The following is a 13578-nucleotide window of genomic DNA, read 5'->3' on the forward strand; positions in this document are numbered from 1 at the left end:
TAGCTAGTTACCACAACCATCTCTTTCTTCATTTAATATCATGTCATGTCATCAATTTGCCTAGTTGGCAATGCATGTAGCTCTATGTTACTACCTTAGTTACTCTCACTATGAGTAGTCTAAGCTCTGGCTGGTTTTTCAATTAGTTATCATTACATAATTGTAAAAGTAGAATTTTCCTTTCCAAGAAATAAACTCCAGCACATACAACAAGCTGTGTCAGCCAAACTTGAAGAAATATTATTACATAAGTATTATTTTTCTATAATGATCACGTTGTGAGAGAAGATGTTAGCTAGGCTGTTCGACCCCCTTGCAGTCAATAACTAGCTAAACATCGTCTATGCCCGTGAAATGTTTCATATATTGCTTTTTGTAATGTATAATAATGCATATAAATTGATTTCATATCATACCAATGCTCTCAGTCTTTCAGCGACCCTTGAATCATCTATGCCAATTCTTGAGCTGAAGGCCTGCACAGTTCACACTGAGGAAATTAATTATGCATGCTAATTTTATGCAAAACTAGATACACGACTTTTTTTAATTTAAGATGGAACAGGAGGATTTTACATATTACTGTGCTTCATCATGTAAAAATTGATATGCAAACAAATCTAAAACAAGAAAAAAATTGCCGGTTGAGGCAAACAATAATATTATTATCTATTATATAATAAAAGCAAAATACAGATATTTAATACTGGCACCACGTTAATCCATATGTACTAATTTATTTTAACAGTTAGATCTAAAATTAATGGATACGATTTAATAAAAGTACGTAACAGTCTAGTTTCATTTGACACGTTTATATATTGGAGACTACTTAGAAGCGACCTCCCATGTAAGCTGGCTCTAAGCTGATCGTTGATTAAAAACCTATCTATTATATACTAAAAGCAAAATACAGATGTTTAATAGAGACACCACGTTAATCCACATGTACTAATTTATTTTAACAGTTAGATCTAAAATTAGCGGATACAATTTAATAAAAGTACGTAACAGTCTAGGTCCGTTTTGACACATTTCATAAATTTATTCTAAAACAAGAAGAAAATAATGTAGAATATGACCTGACATATAATGTAGAGAAAATTAACTATCAATACGGATGTTTAATAGAGGCACCACGTTAATCCACATGTACTAATTTATTTAAACAGTTAGATCTAAAATTAACTGATACAATTTCATAAAAGTACATAACAGTCTAGGTCCATTTGACACGTTTCATAAATTTATTCGAAAACAAGAAGAAAATAATGTAGAATATGACTTGAAATATAATGTAGAGAAAATTAACTATAAACGAGAGAGAAAATGTTCATGAAGAAGGTTAATTTTCTTTTATTTACTTCAAGACCTTATATTTTAGAATGAAGAGAAACCATACTCGATGGATGGAAAAGGGAAATTCTCCTTGAATCCCTATATAGAGCTCCAGATTCTCATTCTGATCTCATCAATTTGAGTATCTTTAAAGACCTCATATTAACCATATACTTTTACATTAAAGATCATGTAACACAATCTAAGGCATGTGTGTATCTATAGTCAATTTCAAAATTTTAGATTTTCCCCAATCTTGTGTCTCTTGCTACATTGAGAAGAATCCACGGTTCCACATTCTCACGTACATGCACACACATGCACCACTCTTTTAATTCCTTCGTGTATCTTTTACTTATTTATTTACCATTAAATCATACTCGAGAGTGGATATAGGGTTCGATATTCAGTTTAATATATTCCAATTGCTAAAATTAACAGGAAACTCAAATAAGTTTGTCCAATTAGTCAATCAATGTATGTCGTTTTGGAGCATAATTTATAGCATATTCAAACGTTTCTTTTTAAGGTTCATCAGTGCATTAAAAGATAGATCAAGTGTGTGTACAAGAAGTGTGTCATTCTACTTGCTAAAAGCATTGACTAGCTGCTCTTTTCATATTAGATACTTTTGTAAATACTTAAAATTCTAGAGAGCCTAATGTCAATATTCCGAGATTTTGACAAGTAATACTGGAAAAAGAATTATTAGTTTTTTCTCAAATAATATGTGCATTTTAATTCTTACTGTACTTTTCTAGCGTGTACAAATATGAGTAGAACTATAAAGATGTGTGCAATATTGTATAGATTCAACAGAGAATGTTTGATAGGATATCTGTGCGCACATGTTCCTACATACCCGAGAGTGTATGGTGTAGAAGATTTTATGTCCTGCCACGGAATGGTTGGCGTTGACAACTTCCGCCCCTTCTTCCTCGAGGATGGTGATGACCTCGTGGAGCTTGATCGACCTCTCAGTGCTACATATGAGAAACACCTCCATGCTTGAATCGACGTGGTATCGCACCTCCACTACTGGCGCCACGGATGCTTTCTCGGCTTTCACACTTTCTAACTTAGATCCTGTGCCACAATTCATGAGCGTCGAGACGCAACTGCAAGCTCCTCCTCTTAGCCTAGCCTCGGCCTGTGCAAAGCTTCTCCTTTGGTGTAGCTCGTCCACCCTCTCCTTAAGCTTGTTGATGTACGTTGTTGCTTCGTCCAGGCTGCCCAGCAGGGACAATGTATCCTACGGTAAACATTTCACGTTGCCATAGAATTAAGAGCAATATGCACGGTAACAGATTTATAACTTATATTTCAGAGCAGAATAATGTGCAATTATTTCATCTCACATAATTAACCTTGTGAATTTTAAAATTCTAATGTTCACCTACTCGATCACAGAGGGTCTCAATAGATAATGGTTTTGGCCAAGGGTCTTTACATGTATGTACTCGGTTTTGTGCATTGTTGCATACACATCATTCTACCTTCTGGCTTTATTTATCACTACATGCAATTTACTCCATCTATTGGGCGCTCTGTACTAGTATACTACGCGATATTAATTTGTTTTGCTACAAGAAAATGAATCCTTTGTTGATGGACATAACAACTCCGGCCGTGAGAAGTATTGCAATTGGCCATGGCCCGTCAGAAGTGATTATCACAAGTGACTCAGATTTTATAGAAAAGTCACCACTGACGCCCTGATCACCAAAGCCCATCATTGGTGATGTTGCTCCACCGACAAGCATGAAGTGTTTCATCCATTTTATATTCCTAGTGTAACATTTTTTCACCATGTATCATTTAGGTATTCTCAAACTTGTTATCAAGTATGAGGAGTTTACAATGTCAATGTTAGCCTATTTTCATTAATTTACTTTCATCATTACACTATGAGCTAACTATTTTTCGAAGTTACAGTCACGCAAGTCATCGCCTCTCATGAACACGGCTCATGAAACAATATCATATACATTATGTTATTTGTAGACGTCCCAATTTAGAGCAGTAATTTTGGAACACGAACCATATAGTTCTTGCCAGCTTCCAAAAATATCTGCATTGCAAACATGACCTAGGGTATTTCCTAAAAACATATGTGGCTATTCAGAATATGACAGAAAAATGAAATAGGTGAGGCCAACAATTGCTGGGGCAGCAGATTCGACTTGGCTATCTTTTAGTACTTTTACATTATGGAAATCTGGACATAGGGTTTAGAAACATGATATAGATACTATGCGCTAATTTGGTAGTTTCCCCCTCACAAAGGATATACAAAAAAAAAGGCATGTAACATACGTATATATGGTACACTGCATGAAAATTAGATGGCAGTAGAACTCACTTGCACACCTTAATTACGATATTTTGTGTAACGTACGGGAATAAAATGGGGTACTCTTAATTTTGTTATAAAAATATGAGAATGTAATTAAGGGGACAGATTAGGTTCAGGAGTGCTTACAGTTGAGGGGCAGTGTTCTTTTGGGATTAAGGAGACGAGCTGTGCACACAGCTCTTTCATGTGTTGCCTTCTCTCCCTCTCCACTTCCTTCCTTTCCACCGTCATCGTGCCGCTGCCACCATTCGTCCTGCTTCTCTTCCCACCTTGCGCCTTTGCCTCCATCTCAATCTCTCACACAGACACAAATCAATCAAGCTATAGCTAGATCTCAGCAGCCGGTCTGGTCTGAATAGAATTACAGAAATGCCGCGAAATGAAGAAGAAGCGGTTTAAGAGTGCATGCATGCAGAACAGGTGCTAACTAGCTAGCTCGATTGCTCGAAGATGCTTTTCATGGAGCAGCAAGGTAAGAGAGGATCGAAAAGGGGGAAGGACAGGGGTGCGTGGCGTCTGCCGTGGTTTAAATGGGAGATCGAGGCGCGTGGTGTGGTGGTGTGTGCGGATAAGTGCCGGGGGGGAATGATGTGCTTGCCCCCTGGCAAATATGCCTAGCTATATAAGAACACCACACACTAGATACTACTTCCTTTGTTTACAAATATAAGGTAAATATAAGTGTGCTAAGTTAGCTGGACACTTTAAAATAAACTATATGCACACACTATGATGAGTAAATCGACACACTAAAGTTAGATTAAATAGATAAATCTACTAAAAGCTAGAATGTCTTATAGTATTAGTCAACGGATGGAGTATTGAATTATGTCCAAACGCAACATGCGGCTACAGTTGTGTACTAGCTAAAGTAGGGAGATCAACGGAAGTGCGTATTTGGGCATGCTTGATTGAGAAGAACAGTTTCGAACTGAATGTTATTGTACTATGGCTCTGTCTGAAAGTGGCGGCATATATGTTAGCTGGGTAGTTTGGCTATGGCAGCATAAATGTTAAAAGATAACATCTGTTTCCTGAGATGAACTCAACGAAGAACATAAACTTCTTTTTCAAAATGGAGGCTATGCTATATATATGAGAACCAACCTGAGGTTGGGTGGTTAGGAGGGTGGTCACCATCTCACCAGAGTTTAAATTCCAGATTTGACATATGTATGTCTTATAAAGGCGGAATATTCTTTCAGTGGGAGACGACGTTCCCGTCGACAGGGAGGCGTATGTGGGGACTTCGTCAATTTCAAAATCCGATCCGCCGGCTCAGTCCTCGAAGGTGCTCATAGGGGTAGGGTGTGCGTGTGTGCGTTCATAGGGGTGGGTGCATGCACGTGTACGTGAGTGTTGGGGTCTGTAGTGTGTTTCTAAAAAAAAGATATATATATATATATAATATGTGACCTTCTTTACCATTTTATTTAACAAAAGTGTGACAAAGATCATATATAAAAAATCGAAATCCGACACACAACACCTACATACCCAACAATGAGTGAAAGTCATGCCAATAGCAATTTGTGTCTTGAAAAAGCAAAAACCCCTTGTCAACTAGGAACTGAAAACATCACATACCCTGAGACACCCTCTAAGCAAAACAGGAGCGCTCATCCGATAGAGCAGACTCTTAGCGAGTACCTCATGCGCACACTACAGAAGCCGTCACCTCCATCAAACCGCTGAATATTCTTCATGGTAAATATCTGCATAACTTCGTTGCTCCTGCCGTCGACCACGATGCCAGACAGTGCCACCTCCCTGTGCGCGTCCATTGTCACACGCTAGCCATCGAGACCCCATTGCACCATGCTGCCGAAACTCGTTGTTGCAGATGGTAGAGGACACGTCGCTCCATCTTGGTCTCCACGCGATAAACATGCGGACACCGACACCCAACCACCAAGTTGTCCACATGTCTGTCTAGCTGATGAATATCTCCAAAGATGATACCCCCACGGGGATGACGATGTAGATGTTGCCATCATCTGATCCAGGAGGCCCCCATAACGCCTCCAGCAAGTGCTACGACGCGCACGTCCATCGCCGTCAGTGGTAACCTCCCCCAGATCAGAGGTTTCACCTGGAAACAATGAAGCGAGAGACGCCCCCATCATCGCCTCCAACGAGGAATACGATACCCATAGGCGCCACCATGGACGGTGACATCCTTACCCGCTTTAGCAGCTAGACCACCGTCTCCTCCTCACTGTGGACCATCGCACCACACGGGCCAAGCGATCCACTTATGGGAAGCTGCTGCGAGGCAGCACCACCGCTATGACGGCCAAAGGTGGGGAATGCCACATCACTGTGTGACCCGATCCATGGCCACGCACACGACGTCCCGAGGTGCCCGCTCAAGATCCACCGGCGCAGCCACTTCTTTGAGCCGCAATGAAGGGACGCCCGACGCCGCCATCATCCCCCCGCACGGGCATTGCCCGGCTGGGATCCGGCGGCGGGGGGGGGGGGAGAGGGGAGATGGGAGCTGGGGGTGCGGTGTCTAGAGTTAGGAGGAGGTGGAGGAAGAGCGGGAGACGGAGAATAGAATTAGCATGTGGAATAAAACGTTGAATTGTCGTCTCATTTTTATTTGGGAATATGAACTGTGAAATGTTGGCATTCTGAACCTTTAAGCTCTTGGAACCAGACTCCCAGACAAGACATCCATTATTGTGATGTACTACCCTGTTCAAGCATAAGTTTCCTAACTTTATTAAGATACGAAAAGTATCTAGAAATATTTTAATATGATACATCCGCATAGAGAAAAAGATGCAATGCTTATTTTTGGAACGGAGGGAGTTTGATCCGAGCAATTAAAACCACAACAAGTATGTTTGACAGGAGGGAATAGTGAATTTTAACGTGTACCACCAGCAGTAGCTTTCCGTGTTTACCATCAGAACAAGATTCGAAGAAAGAGGTTGATATTAATCCTTTGCCGGAAAAGAAGAAAAAAAAAGCCACATATGTGTCCATGACCATGTACAAATCGGACAACAAGCCCGTGCGTGCGTAGCGCCGTCGACGCAAGCAATGGCCCCGAATGCACCAGAGAGCTAGCACTGCTACTCCTGGTTCACGCTCGTTGTTTTTTTGATCGATGGATCGAGGTGCACCGCGCGCAGCCGTACGTAGGTGCCGTGCGTTGCAGGGAAGTGCTGCGGAGCACGTCGGGCTCGATCGCCATCGTTCTCTCTAGCTCGATGACGTTTGCGTGAATGACGGGTGCATGCGCGCGCGTGAATGCCGGAGCGACAAGGATTCGCGCGCGTCTGGCGCGCTGACAGGGACGGTTCCCTCGTTTTCTCGTTGCAAGATAATTGTGGCGTCTGCTGTAAATGCACCACTCCTTCCGTAGATGAGTTACTGTACGTAGATTCGCTCATTTCAGACCGTATCTAGTCCACAATAAGATATATCTAACACATTATTACCGAGCGGAGGTTATAAGTTTGAAGTCTTGTTGTTTCGTATGGCTTCCAAACATAACAATGGGAAAAAAGGGAGTAGGATACAATGTCTTGACATGTTGGATCCCACGGAAATGAGAACTGAGTTCTATCTCAGTGGCAAGCCAAGCGAGTGCGCAGTTAGCCCCCGGGTTCGAATCTCCATCTCGCGGTAATTTCGCATCGAGTGGTGAACTTTAAACCGGGTTATTATCCTAGCGTCCATCCGTCGGGAGAGTCGCATCCTACCTAACAACATACAGCCAAGGGAGGGATCATTCTCCCGTTGATCAATGTTTTGGATCCCACGGAAATGTATACCACACATTCTTTGTTGTGTTGCCCGAAATCACACGTAACATCTCAGCATTTAGGACCAAACGAGTGGTAGATTTAAAATATGCCCATCTGCATTCATATATCTGAAAATGAGGCGAAATTTTCCTCGCTTGTTTTCCAAACACAAAGGGAACAAAGTTTCTCTTACACTGAAGAGTGGGCTTAGGTCATCAGCTGAGTGCTATAATTTTATGTAGATTTAGTCATTTCAGACTTTATCTAGTCCACAATAAGATATATATCTAAAACATCTTATATTACTAGCGTCTGAGCGGAGGTTATACGTTTGAAGTCTTGTTGTTCCGTATGGCTTCCAAACATAACAATGGGAAATGGTAGGATATATATAATGATGTGACATGTTGGAAATGTATACCATATATATTTTTTGTTCTGTTGCCCGAAAACACATGTAACATCCCCCAGCGTTTAGGACCTAACGAGGGGTGGATTTAGAATATGGTGCATCTGCATTCATACATCCGAAAATGAGGGGAAATTTTCCGCGCTTGTTTTCTAAACACGAAGGGATCAAAGTTTCTCTTACAATGATGACTAGGCTTAGGTCATCAACTGAGTGTTATAAATTTTTATACGATCTTTGTTGATTATTTGGTTTTTTTGGGGTGGGGCGTAATTTAAATTCAAATTCAAACTTAGAAACAATAAAATTATAAAAATATAGATTATACAAGTAATAAGATAATGCAATATAAAGCCCAAACAATGGCTAGCAGATAGTTTCATAACCTCTACATGCTGCAAGATTATCTGCGAGAAAAATTAGTAACACTAGATCACTCATAAAGGTATATGTGGAAATAATACCGGATAGACATGAACAATTAAGTGGCGAGAGGGCCGGGAGATGAAACAGTTATAGCCACGAGTATTAGAGAATAGTACTCAAGCATATGAACTAGTGGCAGTTCATCGGAATAAATGGAACCCTAGAAATCGTTGAACAATGCAACTACTCGTGGATAGGGAAAGGAACGTAGAGAAAGAGAAGCAAGTGAGAGGAGAAGATGAACACCATATCCGACGCCTAGAAACTATCGCCATGGCATGGTGGAGCGGTGCCCATGCAGCCACGGCGATGAAAACCTGATGAAAACATCGACATTCATTAGTGGCATCACAACACAGAGAGCACCACAACTCTCCATTCCATGCTGAGCTATACCGGCTCGAGAAGAACCTCCATGACCACCAGGATGGCATGACACGACAATACAAACGACCGGAGCACAATAGAGCAACATTGATCAAAACCCTAGTTTCGGTAGGGGTTGCGCATGACCGCGAGAAAGGGCTAGAGGCAGATCTAGTTGGATAGGAAGAACCAACAAAGCAGGGTGCGTCAACTGCGATGCATGGCGGCGGCCAAGACGGCAGGAGTAGGCCAGAATCAAGGGGCGACAGAGACGATGTCGTGGAGTCGCGGTAGCATGTGGAAGGTGAAGAGAGGATGGTGCAGTCCCCTTGATTGATTCGACATGATAGAGCTGGTCGGTTCGGCCTAACCTAGTGGGTTTGTCTGACTAGTGTGCCCAAGGAGAATTTTGGTCTTTCTTTTTTGCTTAAATATCTATTAAATCAAACAACCACAAATAAATATAACAAATTAGTTAAAATATCTAAAAGAATCATAATTTCATAAAATAAATAATACTAAAAGATAAGTTTCTGATTTTTTAATAAGCAACCTTATACTAAAAAATTATGTAAAAGGTGCTTTCTTCGGAAATGCACTTTTGAGATCTCATGTGCATATGAGCCCTTTGTTTTAAGAAGCAATTTTCAAAATATTAAAAATTAGGTAATTGTTTTTGCATGTATATATATCTCGAAATTGTATATGTGCACACAATGTGTCGCTGAAAACACACATTTTAGTGGCTTGTGTGAAAATACAAAAGGCGTCGAGAAATGTAATATTTTAGCACCGAATTTTGTCATTTTTACACATACCGCAAAAATGGTCGATTTTCGCTGAAACAACTTAATTTTTTTTTTCGATAAGGAGCATAGCCCCAGCCTCTGCATCAATGGATGGTCGATTTTCGCTGAAACAACTTAATGAGCACGTAGGATGTGAAGATATACATAAAAAAATTGTTTTTTGATATTTTGAAATATGTTCAAAATGCATTTCAAATAAATGGAGCATATGTACATGGGAGCCAAAACATCGTGTTTGTTTTTCTTAGTATTTAAATATTCAAAAAATACCAAATAAGAAAAAATGGTATACTTGAGTTAATTATTAAATTATCAACAGTTCATTTAAAATAAGAAACACCATTTCAAATGAATTAAGTATTCATAAATTCACAAATAATAATAATAAAATTGAAAGAATCCATTAAAAATCCTTAACAAATATAATCAGGAATGTAAAACCAACCTAAATGTGTGTCATTACCATGCATAATAGCATGAATTCAATCTTTGACATTGTCTTACGGGATAATGATGTTATCTTTTTACAACCCAAGGTCCTAAGTCAAACAGAAACTTTAAATTGCGCTACTCACAGTTCCAAGGGAAGTTCAACACTTGCTCATGGCTTTGAAGTGTATTATCAAATTAATTTTGAATTACTATTCATATTATTCATGTGCTTAGAAGCAAATTAAGTATTATTTTCATGCTATTATGACTATGATTATGTGGTGGGCAATGAAAACACGGTATATATATGTTGATTGTGAAGGTTCCATTGCAACTGGGTATATTCAGATATGACTAAGAACCAATATGGTTACCGATTCTTGCGTCGTATATTATACGTTAACCATGGCCCACTATGGCTTTGAGGAAGTTAGTTGGAACTTCTTCCTTTCGCATATCAACAGATGACTAGAGCCTTGCGATGAGTTCGATGGTTCCATATCAGGTTGGGAGGCCTTAATCTCCCCGTCTATATTAAAATAAGGGTGCATTAGTGTCTATGATAGATTGTACGGGTGAGGCTAAGGGATAACCGTATATTTCGGGGGAAGTCTATTGTTGGCCTGGACATTACAAAAGGGTGGACATGTTGGGTCGCAGCGAAGGGAACCGATTGGCTTTGATCTTATACTAGGCCTCATAACAAAGAGATTATCAACGGGGAAGTGCGCCCGGATGTGCAACAAGGATAAGAATCTCTTGTGGGAAAAGCAACTCACCTATGTATAGTGTATTGAGCTGTGGCTTGTCACTCCTTGTTCCGGCAAGAGTGCGTGAACGCGGTAGAAAAGGAAATCCAGAAAATTCTAATGAACATGTGAGGCTAACAGACATAGTTTTTCATAATAAAAACAACATTTTGAAGAAATATTCACAAAAACTTACATTTAGCCTATGAATATTTGGTCCATGGTTGTAGTTGGTGCATGAAATACATGTTCCTGTTTAACTTGAGCTCGTTGAGTACGCTCGTACTCGTCCATTTATTTTATACCCCTTGCTTAGACTTTGAGGATCATAATGATGAAGCCACAAACGAACCTGAAGGCAACCACGAGGTATAGTATGAGGAACATATGTTTGGAGGAGTTGTAGGCATAGACTACAGCGTAGAGGAGGAGCCTGCGCGGTAGAGGGGCTAGAGTAGTCGTAGATGAGCCAAATAGCATAGAACCTTAACTAAAAAGTTGTTGATCTTCAATGGTACTTTAGTTTGCTAGTTCATGTTGTTCTCAGGTTGTTTATACTCGGAGTTGAGTCACCGGGATATCTTTTGTGGACCAGCGAGGATCTCAAAGTCTATGTACATTTTTTGCTTGTAATAATAAGTGTTTGATATTTGCATCCGCAATACTATCATGTTATATTTGTGAAATGGTGTTCCATAAAAGAATTTGTTGAAACTTTTTGACAATTAAATATAATTTTTTTGGGTGGAGGGAGCATAAAGACCCGAGAGTCGAATTAAATTTTTTCGAAATGTAGTGGTGTGTTGAGTAACCGCAACACAGAGCACTATGCCATAATATATTGTTATCGAAACAAAAGAATTTATCTTCAGATTGGATTAAGTGGAAATTTTGCTTTGAAATTGCATACAGAGTGTACTTAGAAAATAAACGTTTTAAAACTTGTTAAACCCTGCACGCATTTGGCGGTAAGAAAGTTCACCTAATGCATGGTTTGTATCGAGATGCTATCTCGTTGGTGCATGGACAAAAGAAGCAACCAAAACTCTATCGATTTTTGTGGAAGCTAGCTAGCGGATGATTCAGAATTTCAGATGGACAGACTTATGTCCTACCGACAGGTGCGCATAGTCTCTAGGGTTTTCGATCTCACAAATCCAGACAGGGGCCAGGTAGCGCATGCATGCAGTCCAGACTCCAGATTGATAGGCAGGCAGGGCAGCTAGCCAGCGCACAGTTATACGTACAAACAAAGACAACGCTAACTACCAATGCAGCATCGGTCTGCAGGCTGCAGCGAATACACTGCACAAGGTAAGGACCATGCTCAATCCAATCAAGTGAACGTGGGCTTATAGCTATCTGCCCGCCTATCTTTGTGTGGTCCGGTAGGCATTTGGTTGCATGTGTGGGTACAAACAGAATTTTCAGTCACCGGGAGATATTTGTAGACAATTCCAGGAATGTTATTTTTAGGAGAAGACAATTGCGAGAAATAACCATCGTATTTTTCCTCTTGCATGCATATGTGTAATGTCTATCAATAGTTTTGCTACCAAAGTAAGATGTATAGACAACAAGGGAATATGTACATACCTAGTAGATATATGTTGACCACCTCAAGCAGGGATATAATAATTACAATTATTGCAATAAATTTATTTCTACTATTGCCGAAGGATAAGAAAAAGGTGTCATCATGGTGGATACCGAGTACCATCAGTTCTTTTTAGCGTTTCTACAAAGTCAAGGGGCATGTCATACCAACCAGAGCGTAAGGGGACTCCAGGAGAGAGGCAACTATGGAACCCGTCTAGGGTTCCATCCCCTCGCCGCGACACCGCCGGCTTGCTCCGCCTCTGATGGCCTTAGGGCCTTGGAGGCGTGGCGGGCCACAACCCCTCACAGGCCGGAGGATTCTTGTTCTTTTTTAAATTATGTTTTAGTGTCTTCTTCGGAATGATGAGAAACCATGGTATATATATTAGAGATGCAAGTAGGTCCATATTAGGGTACGTTTTATCCTTTTTAGTGCAAAGAATTAAATTAACTTTGCAAAATATTGATGTCATCAGAAAAGTTGGTTCATTTTTCTGAGCTAAAGAGGATACACGGTACTCTGATATTGGCATACTGTGTGAACCAAGTGGCAGCCGTCGTTCGTACAGCTCCACAAATTCACAGGCACACGGCGAGCCTAGGTCTGAAAATGCCATGCAACACCTTTTGACCACCCTATTCCTCTTCACGTAGACTTCTTCATGTAGACTTTTGGGGCAAATGGGTACAGACTTGAAAAGCCTTCGTGTTTCATACTCGCATGTGCAATTAAATCAGTTCATACCCGTGAATTTATTGAGGACGTGGGCGTAGTAAGTACTGTAGAGTCTGTAGTATGTGGTTGTACTGTGAGGCTTTCCGTTTTAGCTCGTGCCAAATGCCTCCACAAGCAGTTATCGTAGCCACTGTGTGTGGGCACAGATCAAGACGCCAGACCGCCCCCGTCAGAGAATGCCACGCTACACGCAGAGGATACGACGCACATAGTAGACCGGTGTAACAGCTCTGTGCATATATACAACAGTTCATCTCCCAATCGTTATCCAAATAAGTGCTGGAGTAGTACACAGGACCACCTCGCCATTTGACAAATACTGCCCATCACCTATGCTAGGGTTGCATGCATCCCTTGCAACTTGCTCAGGCTTGAACCAACCAGGCAAGGACCTCGATCGATCGCCCGTGAAGTAAATCCCTGCCTACAAACGCAGTCAGTTCTGCGGACCATAATGTCCGATATATATCTGCATATCCATGTGTGGAGTCAGGCTGGGGGCAAATGTATTACCAACGTAATTTTGCAGGAGCACAGTGGATGAACAGGTAATTTCTTCCAGATGACCTTAACCACACATGACACAAGCGTAATCTG

At 40.7% G+C, this 13578-nt stretch overlaps 1 protein-coding gene across 1 annotated transcript; it reads right to left on the reverse strand.

The window, feature by feature from the left end:
* Nucleotides 1-331: 331 nt before the first annotated feature.
* LOC124664594 (transcription factor bHLH162-like) lies at nt 332-5478 on the reverse strand. The gene is made up of 4 exons (XM_047202076.1): nt 5332-5478; nt 3821-3988; nt 2201-2590; nt 332-476 (listed from the first exon to the last, which is right to left on the reverse strand). The coding sequence occupies exons 1-4, from the start codon at nt 5476-5478 to the stop codon at nt 411-413; spliced, it is 771 nt and encodes a 256-aa protein (XP_047058032.1). The 3' UTR covers nt 332-410.
* Nucleotides 5479-13578: the final 8100 nt, after the last annotated feature.

Source organism: Lolium rigidum, chromosome 6 (genome assembly GCF_022539505.1).
Source record: "Lolium rigidum isolate FL_2022 chromosome 6, APGP_CSIRO_Lrig_0.1, whole genome shotgun sequence".
Classification (NCBI taxonomy): Eukaryota; Viridiplantae; Streptophyta; class Magnoliopsida; order Poales; family Poaceae; genus Lolium; species Lolium rigidum.